At 48.2% G+C, this 20924-nt stretch overlaps 1 protein-coding gene across 1 annotated transcript; it reads left to right on the top strand.

Annotated features, from left to right (window-relative positions):
* The first annotated feature begins 5713 nt into the window (after window positions 1-5713).
* PCK2 (phosphoenolpyruvate carboxykinase 2, mitochondrial) lies at window positions 5714-14001 on the top strand. Its single transcript, NM_001205594.1, has 10 exons — window positions 5714-5856; window positions 7897-8142; window positions 8769-8953; window positions 9040-9243; window positions 9590-9777; window positions 10090-10252; window positions 10520-10738; window positions 12596-12733; window positions 13023-13118; window positions 13355-14001. The coding sequence occupies exons 1-10, from the start codon at window positions 5828-5830 to the stop codon at window positions 13807-13809; spliced, it is 1923 nt and encodes a 640-aa protein (NP_001192523.1). The 5' UTR covers window positions 5714-5827; the 3' UTR covers window positions 13810-14001.
* The last annotated feature ends 6923 nt before the right edge of the window (window positions 14002-20924 follow it).

Below are 20924 nucleotides of genomic sequence, written 5' to 3'. Positions count from 1 at the left end.
TTACAATAACCTCAGATATGCAGATGACACCACCCTTATGACAGAAAGCAAAGAAGAACTAAAGAGCCTCTTGTGAAAGTGAAAGAGGAGAGTGAAATAGTTGGCTTAACACTCAACATTCAGAAAACTAAGATCATTGCATCTGGTTCCATCAGATCAGATCAGATCAGATCAGTGGCTCAGTCGCATCCAACTCTTTGCGACCCCGTGAATCCCAGCACGCCAGGCCTCCCTGTCCATCACCCCTCCCGGAGTTCACTCAGACTCACATCCATTGAGTCAGTGATGCCATCCAGCCATCTCATCCTCTGTCATTCCCTTCTCCTCCTGCCCCCAATCCCTCCCAGCATCAGAGTCTTTTCCAATGAGTGAATGCTTCACATGAGGTGGCCAAAGTACTGGAGTTTCAGTTTTAGCATCATTCCTTCCAAAGAAATCCCATGGCTGATCTCCTTCAGAATGGACTAGTTGGATCTTCTTGCAGTCCAAGGGACTCTCAAGAGTCATCTCCAACACCACAGTTCAAAAGCATCAATTCTTCTGCACTCAGCCTTCTTCACAGTCCAACTCTCACATCCATACATGACCACAGGAAAAACCATAGCCTTGACTAGACGAACCTTTGTTGGCAAAGTAATGTCTCTGCTTTTGAATATGCTGTCTAGGTTGGTCATAACTTTCCTTCCAAGGAGTAAGCGTCTTTTAATTTCATGGCTGCAGTCACCATCTGCAGTGATTTTGGAGCCCAGAAAAATAAAGTCTGACACTGTTTCCACTGTTTCCCCATCTATTCCCATGAAGTGATGGGACCGGATGCCATGATCTTTGTTTTCTCAATGTTGAGCTTTAAGCCAACTTTTTCACTCTCCTCTTTCACTTTCATCAAGAGGTTTTTTAGTTCCTCTTCACTTTCTGTCATAAGGGTGGTGTCATCTGCATATCTGAGGTTATTGATATTTCTCCCGGCAATCTTGATTCCAGCTTGTGTTTCTTCCAGTCCAGCGTTTCTCATGATGTACTCTGCATATAGGTTAAATAAACAGGGTGACAATATACAGCCTTGACGTACTCCTTTTCCTATTTGGAACCAGTCTGTTGTTCCATGTCCAGTTCTAACTGTTGCTTCCTGACCTGCATACAAATCTCTCAAGAGGCAGATCAGGTGGTCTGGTATTCCCATCTCTTTCAGAATTTTCCACAGTTTATTGTGATCCACACAGTCAAAGGCTTTGGCATAATCACTTTATGGCAAATAGATGGGGAAACAGTGGAAACAGTGAGAGACTTTATTTTGGGAGGCTCCAAAATCACTGCAGATGGTGACTGCAGCCATGAAATTAAAAGACGCTTAGTCCTTGGAAGGAAAGTTATGACCAACCTAGACAGCATATTCAAAAGCAGAGACATTACTTTTCCAACAAAGGTCTGTCTAGTCAAAGCTATGGTTTTTCCAGTAGTCATGTATGGATGTGAGAGTTGGACTATAAAAAAGGCTGAGTGCAGAAGAATTGATGCTTTTGAACTGTGGTGTTGGGGAAGACTCTTGAGAGTCCCTTGGACTGCAAGGAGATCCAACCAGTCCATCCTAAAGGAAATCAGTCCTGAATATTCATTGGAAGGACTGATGCTGAAGCTGAAACTCCAATACTTTGGCCACCTGATGCAAAGAACTGACTAATTTGAAAAGACCCTGATGCTGGGAAAGACTGAAGGCAAGAGAAGGGGATGACAGAGGATGAGATGGTTGGATGGCATCACTGACTCAATGGACATGAGTTTGAGTAAACTCCAGGAGTTGGTGATGGACAGAGAGGCCTGGCGTGCTGCAGTCCATGGGGTCACTAAGAGTCGGACATGACTGAACAACTGAACTGAACTGAGCTGAACTGATATCCCTTGAGGAGGAACCAGGACCCTGCTTTATAGCCACACTATCCTTTCTGGACTGCTCCTCCTCTGTTTTTGCATTGTCTCTCCTCCCTGAATCTGCCCTTTGGTACTCAGGGAAGGTCTAGGAAGCTAAAGCCTTTTTCCTCCAAATAAGAAACTGGGGACACAAAAAGGATTTGTATCTGGGAGGGTCCCATAGGGACCCACTCAGTTTCAATAAGTGCTGTGATTCTAAAGTGGGGATCTGGGCCAGAGTCCTAGTATCTACTGCAGAGGTTCTGTGAGACATCCATGGGGTGAACCAGAGGGCCCTGGGGAACAGAAAATGCAGACCAAGCCAGGGCTTGCCCTGCCCCCTGGTGGTGTTCCTCTGACACTGGACCATCTTGTGGGTCAGGCTAAAAGAAGGCCCAGGGATTACAGAGACACAAAAACAACTATAATAAAGTACAATTAATTCAAAGATATAGGTATGCACACAGTATAGAGCTAACAGAGATGAGAGAGATGTTAATTCTAAGGGGCACACAGACCTTCACACGGGAGGTGATGTTTAATTTAAACCTGAAAGGCAGAAAGGATTCCCAGGTGTGCTCTGGAAACTGCAGAGTTTGGCATATAGGAGAGAAGACAGCAAGTAAGGAGCGGGAGGTGATACCACTGGATAAACAGAAGCCAAATTATGAAAGACATCAGTTGTCATGTGGTAGGAAGCCTTCAAGGAATTTTAAGCCTAAGAATGCTATGATCTCATTTTTTTTTTCTTAATGATAAATCAGAGACAATATAGAATTGCAGGGGGAAAAAACCAACTTGGTAACTAGAGTGAGAAAAACTTGGATTCAAAAAAAAAGAAAAACTTGGATTCAGATTCTGTTTCTCCTGCTGATCAGCTGTGTGACTTTGAAAAAATGGCTTAAACTCTAAGCCTCAGTGGCCACATCGATAAAACAGAGTTGTTGTGAAATGGAATGAGGCTGTGCATGTAGAGAACTTCCCCAGCGGTTCAGCAGTGAAGAATCTGCCTGCCAGTGCGGGAGACCCAGAAGATGCAGGTTCCATCCCTGGGCCGGGAAGATTCCCCTGGAGGAGGAGATGGCAACCCACTCTAGTATTCTCACCTGGGAAATCCCACGGACAGAGGAGCCTGGCGGGCTACAGCCCTGGGGTCGCAAAGAGTCAGACACGTCTGAACACTCACACACATGCGTGTAAAACTGCTGGTTCAGAGCCTGGCACCTAGTGGCCATACAATAAACACTATCCTTCTCTCTTAATTTTCCAAAGTGCACTTATGTGCAAAGTTCGGAGAAGAACTTAGTGGGAGGGAGAGGGAGTAGCATTTGGAGATGTGGGAGGCCAAGCAGGTGCTTGGAAGCTATTGTCTGAAGCCAAGTGAGAGATAAACCTTGAACTAAGGCAAGGGTCAAGTGGACAGACACTGATTTGAGAGCTAATTGTGAAGTACAAATCCAAAGGTCCTGGTGTGTGATTGGCTGTGGAAGATAAGGAAGGAAGAGTCCAGACTGATTCAGGTTCCTCTGGGGCAACTGGCTAGATAGTGGTTCCATTTGCTGATAGGGAACCATGAGAGCACAAGAGATGATGACCTATTGATATCAAGCTAGGCTCCGTGGGGCTCCTAGGTGCAAAGACTTTCTGTGTCCCCCATTTCTTTGATTATAGGAAACAGCCCTCATTCAGCCTCCATGACCTTCCCTGAGCTCCAATGGACAGATTCAAGCAGTTGTTAACTTGAACTGCTTGGGGAAGGGAAGGGATGCAAGACCAGGGAGACAGTTAAGGGCAACTATGGGGCAAGGTCCTGTTTCCCTAGCAACTGATATACATAATAATATCATTGAGTTATTTTGCAAATTCTGAAAACTTTTCCAGGTGGGAGAAGTTATCAAATGATGGTATGCTATCCACAAGCATGTACCAGTTGATGATGAACGTTGATGATGCTGACTTCTACTTACCTCACCACCAACCCATCAGAAGAACATCCACAAATTGATCATGCTCTCTTTGAACAATTATTATAAAATTTCTCACTATCTTCTCCAAATTGGGACACACAGTTTTAAGGGCATTAACCCACTGTAGCCTCCTTTGCCTGGCAAAGTAATAAAGTTAATTCTTTTCTACTTCACCCAAAACTCTGTTGCCAAGATTAGATTCAGCACTAGTGTACAGACAAGCTGGGCTTTCAGCATCACTTTGAAAGGGTGGTTGTGACACCACCAGTGTGCACATCTTTAGGCCAGAAAGCAGGCACAAAGAGGCAGATGCTTGCAGTGGAGTGGCTATAGACAGAGTTTGGATGTAGGGACTGGAAGAAATTGTCCCAAATACATACACATGAGGTTGAGTCCAGGATGCAGCCTGGGTTCACCAAGAGTCCCTTAGACTGCAAGGAGATCCAACCAGTCCATTCTGAAGATCAGCCCTGGGATTTCTTTGGAGGGAATGATGCTGAAGCTGAAACTCCAGTACTTTGGCCACCTCATGCGAAGAATTGACTCATTGGAAAAGATGCTGATGCTGGGAGGGATTGGGGGCAGGAGGAGAAGAGGATGACAGAGGATGAGATGGCTGGATGGCATCACTGACTCGATGGACGTGAGTCTGAGTGAACTCCGGGAGTTGGTGATGGACAGGGAGGCCTGGTGTGCTGCGATTCATGGGGTCGCAAAGAGTCGGACACAACTGAGCGACTGAAATGAACTGAACTGAACTCTCGAATCAGGAATCTGTTGCTCTCCGTCCGTCGGCCTGCTTCCTCTAGACTGGCTTCCATCTCAGGCAGGTTTCTCCTTTGAAGGGCCAAGCTGACACCCAGCAGCATCAGGCTTAGGTTCCTCCAGTCCAGCAACCCCAGCAGACAGGGAGCCCATTTTGAAAGCTGACAGAATAAGCCTGAGAGAGAGAGACACCATCCCCATTCCTGAACATTTCCACTGGCTATGGCCAGAGTAAAGAACACACAATTTGGCCAAGCTCAGAGCCCACCCCCAAGAGGCCACAGGACCACAGAGTTTGAGGAGGTGGTTCCCCAAAGGAACATCAGGGTGCTATTAACAGAAATAAGGAATGGATGCTGGCTTACCATAGCCATGTTGAGTTTGAGATGCTATGGCATTTGGGATAATACCCAGGGCCTCAAGCTGAAGACAGATGTCTGGATGGAGACATAACTTGAGAAATTACCAGAGGACTTGATGGTTGGCTGGGGCAGATGCGTTCTTCAGGGGAATGTGGAGGGAATGATCAGCCCAGAGCCCCAAAGAAGAGATTCTGGGGTGGAGAGACATTACCACCATGGTAGGGCAGAGAAGAATCCTCATCTCTGGGAGAAGAAACAGGGGTTTGGGAGCTAGGGACTGCGGGAACCATGATATTAGAGTCCTGGACAACAGAAGAGCCTGGGCCCAGAGTGCCCAAGCCCCGGGAGGAAAGGGAAAGGCAAAGCCCCAGCCCCCGGCTTCTAAACCTCCAGCTTCCCGTGGGTTCAGCCCCTGGCCTCGCCCCTAATTCTTGGCTTGTTTGCCACGGTGCCTGCCAGTCGCTATTTCCCAGGAGCAAGAGTCCTCAAAATTACATCATGTGCAGTGGGCAAGGCGGACCGGTGGGGCGGGGCTTCGGGGAGGGGAGCCGAGGAGAGGAACCAATCCTCCAATGGGAGACAAGGGTTTGGGGGCTAGGATGCAGCGGCTGGGGCCGCGGCTGGGCGGACCCGCGGGTAGCACGGGGGCGGAGAGAGGGTCTCCCGGCGCTGCTGGGTCCCGCCCCTGCGCCGGCCCGCCTCCTTTTTAAGCGCCTCCCGCCTAGCCTGAGCTCCCGCTCTCGGCGCTGCTCCCTCGTTCCCCGCCTTCCTTATCTCCCCGGCTCCGCTCGGTTCTCGCGGCCACCCCGCAGCCCCAGCGCAGGTGCCATGGCCGCTGTGTACCGCCCCGGCCTGCGGTGAGTGACCCCCAGACCGGGGCCGACCCTCACTTTCCGCCGCGCTCGCCCGCTCAGGGCTGCCATATGCGTTGTCCTGCTCGCCCCGCTCAGCCTGGTTGTGCATCCGAGAGGAGGAGGCGGGCAGGTGGCGAGTGTGTCTGGATCTCGTCCTCTCGGGTCGTGCGTCACGCCGGAGATCGGGGCGGCCTCAGCCGCTCCGGGTGTCTCGGTTTCCGTCCCCTCCTCCCTCTCCCTGCTTTACTGGTCCCTGACCACAGCGTCTGTATCTGCCACTCTCAGAACTTCCTTTCCCCTCCTCTCTCGCCCTCGCGGGGCCGAATCCCCATATCTCCTCCTTTGCTTGGTACAGATGTGAATGGTTCCACAGGTTGCAGTGAGGAAAAGTAGGGCCCTGGGGTCAAGGATGCACGAACCCCCTGGGGACTGAGCTCAGAGCTCCCTAAAGAAGGTAGAAGGTAAACAGCCATTCCCCGGCCTTCCCCGGATGGGAACCTGGCGGGGAGCCCTGCACAGCTAGAGGAGTCTGGGGTCCCAAGAAGGAGGAAGGCATGGTAGAGGTAGGGACTAAGTTGCCTTCATTCTTACCTGGCTGGCTTCATCCCCTGTCCAGGACGAACCCCCAGGCCCTGCCTGTCTATCGTCACCCCCTTTTCACAGCTTTCTGTCTTCCCTCTGTAGTCTCCCTTCTCAGCTTTTGTCTCAGAGTCTGAGCCGACCCGCTGTCTCTCCCACAGCTGGTTCCACTAGGCCAGCCATTGTGGGTGGTCTCTGGAGCAGATAAAAAGGAGAAGGTCCCACTCCAGAGACTGGAGAAGAGCAGGGGGAGCTTCACAGGAGACTCCCAGAGGCAGCCTCCCCACAGAGAGAGGTTCTCCCCAAGGCTGAATGCCTTTAAAATTAATGCTTGGGGGAAACTCTCAGAGGCAGAACAGAACAGGTCCCAGAAGGCTTCCTCCTCTGCCCCTAGGGCCACACTAGGTCTCCACCCTGCCCTGCCCAGTGAAGCCACCCAGCTTCCAGGCACAGCCTGAGTGTCCTCTCCTCCCCAGGCTTCTTCCCTGTGAGTCTGAGCACCCTGGAGTCTAATGCTCCACCCCACCTCCAAAGCTCTAGGCAATTTGTGTTCTAGGAAAGAGAGCCAAGGGAGGGACAGGGTCATGCAGTACTGGGCGTGTGGGGTACAGTTTCTGGTGGGCAAGGCCCTGGCATAGGAGGAGGGTAACTTCCCTTTCTTGGCCTTTGCTCTCTCTGGATCACTCCACCTTGGGTCCAGGCCAATCAGAGCAGACCCTACTTTTCCCTCTCCTAGGGGTGTGAAGGGACAGATTCCAGGGGCTCTGTTCTAAGAATTGGGGCATGCAGCCCAGCCAGTGATATTCCCTGACAGTCAGCCTTCCACACAGTTTGAAAATACCTACCTACCCAGTGGCAACATTTTATCCAATCCTTGTTGGGCCGCTGGGCAGCCACAGAAACAATGCCTGGAACCCTGAGATCCGATCACCCACTCTTTGTGCAAGGGCCCAAATTGAGAAAACTGGGACTTAACCATGTCCCAGACCTGGTCCTCTGCTTGAAGCTTTCACAGTCTTCCAGCATGCAAAACTATATTTGAGAATGAAAAGAACACCAGACACATGAAGCTGTCACCTGGGCACAATTTATTGACATTTGGGCCACAGGACACCTGCTCATTTCCAGACATTGACCAGACATAGTAAATCATGGGCATGAGCCAAGCCTACAATAACATCAGCATGCCTAAACATATACTTCCATATTGCCAGACATGTGCCTTTATGCTCATTTGGTGATACCTGTCCCTTGCTAATCAGGAGACACCCTCACTAAGCCTCATAAAGGCCACAAAATACACATGGCCTGAACCCGTCTCCTTCACCTAGTCTGACTTCTTCGTGGTGCCTATACCCAGACAGACTTTAGCTCGTCTTTAGAGGCCCAGCCCTCTGTACCCTTGACTTGCCCATCTTCCATGAGAACACCTGGCCCATTACCTCTCTGTTTCTTCTCTTGCAGGCTTAGCTGGCACAGGCTGAGCCCCTGGGGTTGGGCGTCACGGTGTAGCATCCAGACGCTGCGAGTCCTCAGCGGAGATCTGGGCCAACTGCCTGCTAAGGTTCGAGACTTTGTGGAGCACAGTGCCCGCCTGTGCCAACCAGAGGGCATCCACATCTGTGATGGGACCGAGGCGGAGAACACTGCCACACTGGCCCTGCTGGAACAGCAGGGACTCATCCGAAAACTCCCTAAGTACAACAATTGGTAAGTCCTGAGCCCAGCAACCTGTGAAATGGGGGCAGCTCCGTGGACGAGGCCACTTTGGGTTTACCGAGACAAAATCCAATTTTAAATAGACCATGCCAATGGAATAAGCAGAATGGAGCTTTGAGGGAAACCATCAGAAATTATTGTGGTTTTTTATGTTAAGCTGATACAAATAAAAGCCTTTACTTTTTTTTTTTTTTACTTAACAAATTCAGGGAGTTTCTGCCAGGGCACAGGCCATTAGAGGGCTGGGGGCCAAGGGAACTACCCCTTAGACTGGGACAAAATCTTGGGGAGAGAACTTCCCTGGTGGTCCAGTGGTTAAGAATCTGCCTTGCAAAGCAGAGGACGTGAGTTTGATCCCTGGTCCAGGAACTAAGATCCCACATGGTGCAGAGCAACTAAGCCCACACACTGCAACTACTGAGCCCATGTGCTTGGCATGCCGCAAACTAAGATCCAAAAATTAAAAAAAAAAAATCTGGGGCAAGAACTGAGATGCAAATGGATGGGAAAAAATAAGGCCAACAGAAGACCTGGAGACAAAGCTGGACATGAAAGAGTGGGTCTGGGGTGAGGGCAGTCTGCTGGCCACTATCTTCTTGATATCCGCTCTCCCCCAGCTGGCTGGCCCGCACAGACCCCAAGGATGTGGCACGAGTAGAGAGCAAGACGGTGATTGTAACTCCTTCTCAACGGGACACGGTGCCACTCCCGGCTGGTGGGGCCCGTGGGCAGCTGGGCAACTGGATGTCCCCAGCTGAGTTCCAGCAAGCTGTGGATGAGAGGTTTCCAGGCTGCATGCTGGGTAATCAGGGCAGGGACACAGATGCAGGGGCACTGAAGGTATCAACAGGTTGGAACCCTTCATCCAGGGGGCGTTTTCCTCCATAGGCCGAACCATGTACGTGATTCCGTTCAGCATGGGTCCCGTGGGCTCCCCGCTGTCCCGCATCGGAGTGCAGCTCACGGACTCTGCCTACGTGGTGGCAAGCATGCGGATTATGACTCGGTTGGGGACACCTGTGCTTCAGGCCCTGGGAGATGGCGACTTTGTCAAGTGTCTTCACTCTGTGGGCCAACCCTTGACTGGGCAAGGTGAGCACCTGCTCTGCCCAGGGGAGGACACAGAGGCCAGCTTGTATTCAGAGGGAACCCCACATCCTAGCCATCCTGATTAGTGAGATAGTAAAGTCCCATGTTCTAGAGCAGGAGTGGGCTGGGAGTGAGTCTGTGGTGACAAAGTCATTTGCACAAGATTGAGAAGAATTATCCAAGAATAGGGGCACAGGAGCTGACAGGTGTCATGAGGTAGGAGGTTTTAGCCACCCATTGACAACACCACTGCTCCCAGTGTCTTTCCTGCCAACCCCAGTCCCTCCAGCCCCTGACACCCTGATGCCTGATGCCCTTGCCAGCAGCCCCATGAATCCATTGTCCCCAGGGGAGCCGGTGAGCCAGTGGCCATGCAATCCAGAGAAAACCCTGATTGGCCACGTGCCTGACCAGCGGGAGATCATCTCCTTCGGCAGCGGCTATGGTGGCAACTCCCTGCTGGGCAAGAAGTGCTTTGCCCTTCGCATCGCCTCTCGGCTGGCCCGGGATGAGGGCTGGCTGGCGGAGCACATGCTGGTGAGGGGCTGGTGAGGATCTGAAGGGGGCAGGCCAGGGGCAGGGCCTGACCAGTCAGCCTCAGCCTCGCCTCTCCACTGCCAGACTGGAGGCCAAGGACTCAGCCCAAATGCCTGAAGTTTTGGCCTGAAGCTGCTGACTGTTGGGGGGCTTCCCCTTGCTGCCACCCCAGGCCCCATGGCCAGGCGGTGTACCCAATTAGTGAATAAACCTTGGTCCTCCCTGTCGACCCCTAACTGTCCTTCCCAGGCAGACCATTCCTGACCTCTGTCTGGTGCTCTCTTCCTTGTCCTCTCTCTCCCCAACTCGCAGATCCTAGGTATCACCAATCCAGCGGGGAAGAAGCGCTATGTGGCAGCCGCCTTCCCCAGTGCTTGTGGCAAGACAAACCTGGCCATGATGCGGCCGGCACTGCCAGGCTGGAAAGTGGAGTGTGTGGGGGATGACATCGCCTGGATGAGGTTTGACAGTGATGGTGAGAGGCCCTCAGATCATACTCTGGGTTCTGGTTCGACGCTCCCCTCACTGCTCAGGGTGAACTTTGTCAGTGAGAACATTTTCCTGAACGACCGCCCCACCCCCCCTGCCTCCTGGCAGCCCCCTACCCTGGAGATGCAGAGCCTTTCCCCTCAGATCTAGGGTCTAGCTCAGGGCAGGGAGGAGCTGAGCAAGACCTTCCAAGACTGAGCCTCTCAACTTTTCCTGGTTAGTCCTTCCTTTTTTTCACTTCTCCTCTCGACAGGTCGACTCCGGGCCATCAACCCTGAGAATGGCTTCTTTGGGGTGGCCCCTGGCACCTCTGCCACCACCAACCCCAATGCTATGGCCACAATCCAGAGTAACACCATTTTCACCAACGTGGCTGAGACCAGCGATGGCGGCGTGTATTGGGAGGGCATTGATCAGCCTCTTCCACCTGGCATCACCGTGACCTCCTGGCTAGGCAAACCCTGGAAACCTGGTATGAGGGGTTAGTCAGACCCAGGGCTCAGCACCTTGTTGATGTAAAGTTTTCCTCAACCTGCAGCCACCTCCCAGGAACTCTGGGAGGCACAGGGAGTTATGAATGTTCTGTTTTCTAACCCTAAGCAAGATCTCAAGTCACATCCCAGCTCCACCAAACATTGGCTCTGTGGCCTGACTGAGTTGCTAAAACCTCCTGAGCTTCAGGGTCCCCATCACTTGAATGGGGGTAGTTATTACAGTACCTAGCTCACAAGGTGTTGGAGGATTAAATAATGCATGTAAAAGGTTCAACATAGTGCTGAATACATAGTAAATTCTCAATTAATATAAGCTGAATGTTTTTAAAGGGGAAGGGCTGTCTTGGAAATTATTACAGAAAGAATTGGACTCAAAGCACAATCCATAAAGTTGACCCATTAGGAAGGAGGAAGCCTGCCCCTCCCCTCCCATGGGTCCCCACCACCACCCCCCTAAAATAACCATTGGCTAAAGGTCAGTATTGTTAACTTTCCCCTGCTCTTCCAACATATTCACCCCAGTCCTTTCAAACGAAGTTAGACCAGCTCTTTAGCCTCTCCTGGAAGCTAGTTTCTCAACCCTGTCATTACTCTCCAGTGCCCTGCCGCCCTCCCCTTCCCCCAGCCCTGCACTCTGGACCTTCAGCTTTTAGTGGCCTTTGGCATTTAGAGAGCCGAGATCTAGGGTTGGGAGCAAAGAAGAGCTTAGCAGGGGAGGGTGGCCTGTGGTCACTGAAGCTTACATTCAAGTTTTCCAGGCTGGCTTAGCAGTCACCCTCTTCATCTAATCATCCTTCATTTTCTCTAACACCATCATTAAGCCCTCCTCAGCCTTCCCACCCAACTGAGAAATCCAAGAAACTTTCATATTTCCCCACAGGCTAGTTGCCCAACCCTTTCATCATCTCTGGATTCAGGGGTATTACTAGGGCGTGTTGTACCAGCTTCAATTCTCAGAATAATACCCTGAGCTAGGTCCTGAACTGGGGATGAAAGTGCCAGAGAGAAGCGTAAGGGATGGTGCTTATATGAGAGTGGAGGCAGGAGCTGGGGCTGGAGCAGGGCAGGGTACACTGGGTCTGTGACTCCCTTGCCCCCCAGGTTTGAGCAGCAACTTCTAGCAGAGAAAGCACTGTGCCCATTCAGGGCCCCCATGATGGGGCTTTATACATATGCCACTGACTTGGTCCCAACTCCTCTCCATGCATCTGAAGGGGCCTAAAATGGTCTCCTCAGGTTTCCACTGTCCAGGTTACGTCCTCAACTGAGTTCTTCAAGCCCTGTCACTCCAGCAGGGTCTAAGCAGACCCAGGGAAATTACCAAAATACTGCTAGCTTTAAAATTAGTTCCTGTTTGCATTTTGATAACTCAGGAAATTCTGTCTTCCGCCATTTGCTGATGGAAAGTCAGTTATCTGAAATACTGACCTGACAGTCTCAGTTTTTGCTTTAGGTTTGAGTGTTTATTTAAATAATAATCTCATAAAAGAAGAGTTTCTGGGGCAAAATTTCTATTATAACTCTACGACAGTATTTAACCCCATTCCCTTGAGCACTGGCCAAGTTCTGTAACTTAGCATAAACATTAATATCCTGCTAAACCCCAGTTCCTCTCCCATTCTTTTCTCCCATAACTCAGTTGGCAGCACCATCATGGATAAATAACTTGATCTTCAGGGGAGATGTTCTGGCTCCCTTCTCCCTACCAACCTCCAACTCAAGGTTGCAGGGAGCTGATGAGGCAAAAAGAAATTGTGCAAGAGTGCCTGCAAAGGTATATGTGTTGGGAGTGGACATGCCCTTGGAAGTGATAGTGTTTGTATTTGCTCTGCCAGGTGACAAGGAGCCCTGTGCGCATCCCAACTCTCGCTTTTGTGCCCCGGCTCGCCAGTGCCCCATCATAGACCCCGCCTGGGAGGCCCCAGAGGGAGTCCCCATTGACGCCATCATCTTTGGAGGCCGTAGACCCAAAGGTAAACATCATGTAGGCTCTGTGCCTTCTGGGTTAAGAGTCAGGCTCCCTATCAGGGCGCACCTCCCTCTTGTATTTAAAGCTCAGAGGGCCTCAACCTGGATTGCTAACTACAGCTGTCTGCCTGTAGAGCGCCCCCACCTGGAGAATCAAGGTGGAGGCGGGCGGCATGGGGTTTGAAAATCCACAGTGGAGGTCCTAGGAGACAGTAGGAGCTGAGATCACCAGAAGGGATAGAGTGATGGTGCAAAGATAAGGGCTGCCTGTGACCGTGTGCCCTGGTGTCCCAGGAGTCCCCCTGGTATATGAGGCCTTCAACTGGCGCCACGGGGTGTTTGTGGGCAGTGCCATGCGCTCCGAGGCCACTGCAGCGGCTGAACACAAAGGTGAGTGCCCTCCCTGCTTCACTCCTGTGCCCACCTTGCCTCTTCTCTCCCTCCCTGAGCCAGACCTTCCTCCTGCCCACCCCTTCCAGGTGTATCTTTTCCCCACTCCCTTCCCCTAGCCCTGCCTTAAGAATATTCCAGTACCACCAACATTTCACAGCTTCCTCCAGCTGGAGGCGGGATACTTTTCTCCAGTAAGAAAGGAGATTCCTTACCCATCCTGCTCCCCTCCCCAGGGAAGGTCATCATGCATGACCCATTTGCCATGCGGCCGTTTTTCGGCTACAACTTTGGGCGCTACCTTGAACACTGGCTGAGCATGGAGGGGCGCAAGGGGGTCCAGCTGCCCCGCATCTTCCACGTCAACTGGTTCCGGCGCGACGAGGCAGGCCGCTTCCTGTGGCCAGGCTTTGGAGAGAATGCCCGGGTGCTAGACTGGATCTGCCGACGGCTCGACGGGGAGGAGAGTGCCCGGGAGACACCCATCGGACTGGTGCCTAAGGAAGGCGCCTTGGATCTCAGCAGCCTGGGAGCCATTGACACCACCCAGTTGTTCTCCCTCCCCAAGGACTTTTGGCAACAGGAGGTTCATGACATTCGGAGCTATCTGACAGAACAGGTCAACCAGGATCTGCCCAAGGAAGTGCTGGCTGAACTGGAGGCCTTGGAGGGACGTGTGCGCAGAATGTGACCTGAGCCTTCAGCTAGCGAGGGGGCACAGCACCCCCCACCCCTACTCCAACTCCCCTGGAATAAGTAAGCCACTAGGCTTGCAGAAACTATGAGCAACTTAACAACACTCTCATCCTCTGGGTGCTATGGGATCAGGCCCCAGAGCTTTCCCCACATGCTGCCTAATAATGAAATGCTCATTTATATAACATTTGTGCTGTTTTCATTTCCTGCCTGTCTTCACAGGCTTCCCTTTAACACTAATTTCACAATCTTCTTCCCAAGCAGCTGGTGTCCCAGTGCAGCCTGCCCTGGCATGGCCCAGTGGTATAAGGATCTCTCTCACAGGCAGCTCAACCACCGAGCCAGATAAGTAGAAATTGCTGGGAGAAGACAGTATCTACTGGTGTCCTGAGGAATTAAAAAGGAGGGACCTCTGTGAGCTGCTCAGTATAGCCTCCAGGCCTAAAATTCCCAATCTCCCATCGGAGAAGCAGAAGCCTCTGACCCCACTCCAGTGAAGCGGCTCCACTGTCAGTTCTCAGACCTGTTCTTCCTCCTGCATTACCCTGAAGTTTTGACTCACAAAGTATTCATGAGAGCTGATCCAATATTGAGGCAGCTAACACTTCCGTAGTACCTTCTGTGTGACAGGCACTGTTCAGGGGTGACGGCTGAGAGTAACTTCACCCGTGATCTGGATCCACCTGAGTGAATGTATAAACTGAGATGGGTACGACGGAAGCTGTACCCACAAAATGAGGACAAATATTCACAAAATAACTGAAAATTCCTCAGAAGAAAACCTTGGAGGAGGAAACACCAAATTTTTTTAATAGAAAACAGCCAATAACGAGTTATAATGTGTAAAGAGCAAAAAGGAATCTAAAGTCAGAGTAGATTACATGCTGAAACACAGCAATGGAGTCCATGGCACTAAAATAGATTTTAGACTGCACTAACATATTAAAACTTCATAAACAGCATGGGATAACTGAAACAATATGATCAGAGGTAGCATAGTAGAGATGTTAGGCACACAGTAGACTCAGGCCAGGGGTGCCTCTCAGTTTCTTCAGCTATAAAATGGGGATGTGCCTACATCTGACAGTGTTGTTTGGGTTAAGAGTCAGTGAAGCCAGGCACTCATAACTATACCTGACAAGGAATAACCATTGACTATATGTTAGCTGTCCTCACCTTTTCACTCAATATGGATTAGAGTGGGCCCTGTAGGCATGTTATACTCTGCTGACTTGACAGTTTAAGAGGCAAGTGAGCAATGTAAATACAATTTAGAAGAGAAAGAAAATAGGTTGGAAATAAAGTCCTTGCTGGAAAGAGGCAGGGAACTGGGATTCCAGGCACCTTTCTGATACCATACCTAAATGCACAGGAATAGGAAGGTGTTAGCCTTAAAAATTACTCTGGAGATTTCCCTGGAAATCCAGTAGCTTTCAGAGAACTAAGATCCCACATGCTGCATGGCAAGGTCAAAAAAACGTTTTTTTTGTTTGTTTCTCCAAAGACATACAGCTGGCCAACAGGAACATGAAAAAATCTCAACTTCACTAATAGAGAAATGCAATGAGATATTGCCTAATATTGGTCAAAATGGCCATCATCAAAGTCTACAAATAAATGCTGGAGGGGGTGTGGAGAAAAGGGAACCCTCCTACACTGTCGGTGAGAATGTAAACTGGTGCAGCCACTATGGAGAACACCATGGAAGTTCCTTAAAAAACTAAAGTCAGAGTTGCCATATGATCCAGCAATCCCACTCCTGGGCACATATCCAGAGAAAACTAGAATTTGAAGATACATGCACCCCGGTGTTCACTGCAGCGCTATTTACAATAGCCAAAACGTGGAAGGAACTTAAATGTCCATCAACAGATGAATGGATAAAGATGTGGTATATATATACAGTGGAATATTAACCATAGAAAAGAATAAAATAATGCCATTTGCAGAAACACAGATGAACTTGGGAGATTATCATATTAAGTGAAGTAAGCCAGACAGAGAAGACAAATATCTATCACTTATATATTGAATCTGAAAAGGTACAAGTGAGCTTATTCACAAAACAGAAATAGACCCACACAGAGAACACAAACTTACGGTTACCATAGCAGAAGGTAGGAGGAAGGGATACATCAGGAGAATGGAATTAACATATACACACTACTATATATAAAATATAGATAACAAATAAGGACCTACTGTATAGCACAGGGAACTATAAACATTTTGTAATAACCTATAAAAGAAACATCTGAAAAAGAATACATATACACACACACATATGTATCTGAATCACTGTGCTGTACACCTGAAACTAATACAACTATACCTCAATTTTTTAAATTTTAAAAAATAAAAAGCCTGGACAAGCCCCCATTAAAAAAAAAAAAAAGATTTTGCCAACTAGAACAAAATTGCATGCCCTGCAGCTCCGGATAAATGATAAAATATAGTTAACACATTTTATTAAACTTTATTTTTTAAACTAAAACACAGATTTAGAAAACCGTACAAAATAAAAGTATAGCTTAATAAACTAAATCGAACCTTGAAGTCATTACCCAGAAAAATAGAACTTTGCCAAACACTAAAACTTTGCCACCACCATCACCACCACGTTCCTCATCTTCACAGTCCCTCCTTCCTGGTGTAAATTGACACCATGGTTCATGATAATCACATCCTTGCTTTTTTTTCCTGTATTACCTAAATCCAGAACCCTAGACATTATAGCCTAACCTTATCCATTAAAAAAAAAAAACAACTGTATACCTTTTATATCTCTTTTAATCTACAGGTTACCCCTCTACTATTTTCTTCAATTTAACCATTGAATCCAGGCCCAGATGTTGATCGCCTAGATTCATTAATTTGTTAGGGATTTCAGAAAAGCTCTCCTCAAACTCTGTCATAATCTTTGGAATTCCCTTACAAAGGGACACTCCTTTTATTTTCTGTTTTCATTACCCTGAGGCACAGTTTATACAGGTACAGCAAGATAACTGCCTGATTCTTTTCCTTAATTTACCATCTTCAATATAATGTTTTGGGGACTTTTCTGGTGGTCCAGTGAGTGGTTAAGACTCTGAGCTCCCAATGCAGCAGTCCCAATTCCTGGTCAAGGAACTAGATCCCACATGCCACAACCAAAGACCCCATGGTCCGCAACTAGAACCCGGCACAAATAAATGTTTTAGTTATTTAAAAAAATAATGATTTGGTTTCATATCATCCTTCAAACAGATGACCAGGTTGGGTTTTTTTTGTGACCATCAGTTACACACACACAAACCCATTATGAACTCAAGGATTTAAACATACTTAACGTTTATTAAGTTATCCTTATAATGCTCAAATTATCCCATCTTTGGCCATAGGCTTGGCTCCTGAGTCCTTTTGACTTTACCCTGATAATGTTTACTGGCTTCTTTTCTATCTGGTATGGTAAGTTCCATGCTTTCCTTGTATATCTCCTACCCTAGACCGGGCACTAGAGGTAAAGAACCCACCTGCCAATGCAGGACACATAAGAGACACAGGTTTGATCCCTGGGTTGGGAAGATTCCCTAGAGGAAGACATGGCAACCCACTCCAGTATTCTTGCCTGCAGAAGCCCACGGACAGAGGAGGCTGGCAGACTACATTTCATAAGGTCGCAGAGTCAGACAGGACTGAGCACGCACACATGCACCCTAGACCTACCCCGAGCTCTGGTTTCCTTCATGGAAAATGGTATTTTAAGATTTAGGTGAAAAAAAAAAAAAAATTTAGGTGGTAGGAGTGTTTATTGCTACTAGATTGTTTCTAGATCTTTTCAGTGGATAGGGATAGGAAAATAAAGCACCTCTTGAGTTCAAACTGATAGTTCCTATTCAAATTCAGAGCTAAAGGGTTTTTAACTTCCATATCACATTTGTACCTCCTACCCGCCACACAAAAAATTCTGGTTCCCAAGGACACCAAAGTATTAGAAATCCCGTAATTACTCAATTGCTTTATAGTCAACACACTTTTAAGTCCTGGGTAAACCAGCATACTTCCCCCTTTCCTTCTACATTGAGTGTGCTATAAGAAGAGAATGTATAAACACACGTCATCCATCACTTCAGAAGACAAAAGGTTCCTTTGTGTTGCCCACGTGTTCCTTTGTAGCTGGACATGTGTTCCAGGAGCTCTGTGCCTTCACCAGGCTGGGACTGGGGAGAGGGAAGACAAAGGTAGCCAGAAAAAAATTTGCTTTCCTTCTCTCCTCTCAAGCCCAGTCCGCCCCCTGGTGGACATGCTACTGAGCAGGAAATGCCCAAAGCAGGTCAGACAGGAAGTCAACTAGCTGACATTTACAGAGCAATCACTAGAACCAGTCCTAAAATGGGTGCTAACTAAAAAATCTCTCTGTTGCTTTAAGTGTAGGTGGGGAGAGTGGAGATTGCCTAACCGAAAAGCACTTACAATTTGTCACCAAGCAACGTGCCAAATTTCAAATTCATGAGAGGAAGGGCCAATAAAATTTATCAAAATGACTTAATTAAAATTATTTTTTAAAGAAACAGCATTTTCTTTCAATGAAACACACAGTACATCCTAACATATAAATGCTCATATGCATTTTTTAATTATTGTCACAAGTGATATAATCGAGTTCATAGGCTTAAAAATCTTTTACATACAAAAGTCAATCGATGCATCAAGAGAAGAAATCTTACACTCTTCAGCATTTGATGTCAAGACTCATTTTGGCCATAAAACCTCAGATTTTTCTTTTTAACATTTACTGTGACTTTAAAATGTCTTATTCAATAACACACAAGTTCCATCTTTCAAAGATTTGAGTATAGATTTTGTTCGGCTTTAAACTGCATTTGTAAATTAAAACAGATTTGTAAGCTAAGGAGGAAAAGAGGAAAGAGGTCATTTTTAAATGAGTTAAGAAGATGAGTTTAACAGAAGTTTTTGTTTTCTGTGGACCTCAAGTGGTTGAACTGTGTTAACCATAATGATTTGTTCATACTGTATCTTTGTCATATTAGTTCATGCAAGACTTTCTCTACTATTTGTCTAATAATAAGCCTGGGTATTTTTATACTTTTTAAATGCAGAATTTAAACATATTGTTTTTGCATCCACCACATGTCACCAGAAGAACTACCACCTTTTTGAAATCTAAAAATGTAACTTGCACAATTTCCCACAACATAATAATAGAAGACTACATCATTTTAATGGCTACCTGGCATTTTTGTGTCTACCATATGAACCAATCCTATCCTGTAGCAGTGTGCTTGGATCTATATTGTTTCCAGTGTTTTACTACAATCCATAATTGCTCTCCTGAACATAAACATTTATGCTAAACTTGGCGTATAGACTAGGACTAGCTTCCCAGAAGTGACACTATTGGGTCATGAGAAAGGGAGTCTGATTGGTAGAGACAAAGTTTCCCCCAGACAAGAAATTCAGGGAAGGTGCAGAGAAGAGAAACGAGTAAGGACTTTATGGCCATATTTGCTTGGCAGAAGTAACAAAAAAAATGACAAGAGGGGGACAGATCGTAGCACTTCTAAGAGTAAAAAAAGAGCCAAGCAGGCTTGGAAGTTTGTATTTGAAACAAACACTAATGAACCAGTTGTAGGTTCTTAAGAACTAAAGGCTATTAAAGAAGAATACTTCCAGAGATCAACTAACCGGGAGAGGTGTGAAACAATGAAAATTTGATGTTGGGTGATGACTCTGAAAACCACAGGACTTGAATAACTGAATTTAAAGGGCAAAGAGAAGGGAAAGGTCATTTTGGAAAAGGATTCCAAATTTTCCAGGCTGGACAACCCAGAAACCACAGAATCCTAAGATTCTCTGATGATGACTCAAGACGGTGAAGAAAGGATTGGCATTTCATGGACTGAGGAGCCTGGCAGGCTACAGTCCATGGGGTCACAGAGGGTAGTAACACTTTCGCTTATATTATTTTATAATTTATTTATAAATATATATATAATATTTACTGAGACAATAAACACTACAGGACAGATAGTAAGTAACCTGGCAATAGGAGATGGCTGACTGGCAGAACAGGCTACTTAATTAGTAGATCCCAGAGCAATAGAAAATTGTGGGGCACTTACTCAAATTTTTTTTTAAACATTTCAAAGGGTGATAGCAGAATATTAAACCAAGTGTGGGCCCAAGAAGCCGGCCCTGGTGATCAGGTGATAAGCACCGATCTAGCGACCTAGAAACCAGGAGGCAACGCCCAAAGGACTAACCACACCTTCGCCCTCCCAGGGAGAATGAGCCCAGGGAAACTAAGGGTCCCCACTCCCCTACCTGCCCCGAGGCGGCACTGGGAGGGGGACAGATGACAACACTTCTAAGAGAGTGCTGTCTGGGGTTGCTGAGGTGCACCTCGGACCCCAGATCTACGCGCCCGGCACGGACAATCAACACTCCCCCCACAGACACACATACCCAACCCCAGCAAGGGCAAGGATCCCAAAATACACAAGTCGCGGCCTTGGACTTAGCCGAGTTATTCATAAACCCGGAGGACCGGGGTAGGAGGCGCCGCGCGCCAGGACCGGCCTGGAGAGGCACCCGAAGGACAGAAGGTCTAAGGAAAGTCCGCAAATCCCAGAGGGCCCAGGGGGCGGCTGAGGGGAACAGACAAAAAGAAAAGGCCAAAGGAGACCGGCGTCTGTGTTAGGGAACGTCAGCAAAGACCGACAGGGGTCACCTAAAAGTTGCCAAAGCTGCTAACAGGAGGTCTAGAAACGGCAAACCCTACAAGAACAAGGCTTCCGGAAGCTAAGTCCGGAAGGGAGGGTGTGAGGGCCTATGACGTGAACACGTCCCAAAGGCGCCGGGCACCTCTTAGGGCAGGGACGGCAGTAGCTGCAGTCGAAGAAAAGAGAAAGGCTAGAGCAGAAAGGGGAAAAGAGAAGGAAAGAGTAGGTCCTTAGAGGTCGTCTGAAAAGTGTGAAGCCAAACTAACCCAAGGGACCGACAGCAAATTGTATCCCTTGCTAAGACACCTCACGGAAGCACGCCAACGTCTTTTGTAAGCCCCGCCCCTCGCCCATCTAGTCTAGTTCCGTGGTCTCATATTCAGGAAGC

The sequence above is a fragment of the Bos taurus genome, chromosome 10 (genome assembly GCF_002263795.3).
Source record: "Bos taurus isolate L1 Dominette 01449 registration number 42190680 breed Hereford chromosome 10, ARS-UCD2.0, whole genome shotgun sequence".
NCBI lineage: Eukaryota > Metazoa > Chordata > Mammalia > Artiodactyla > Bovidae > Bos > Bos taurus.
This window is presented reverse-complemented; position numbering and strand designations above follow the sequence as displayed.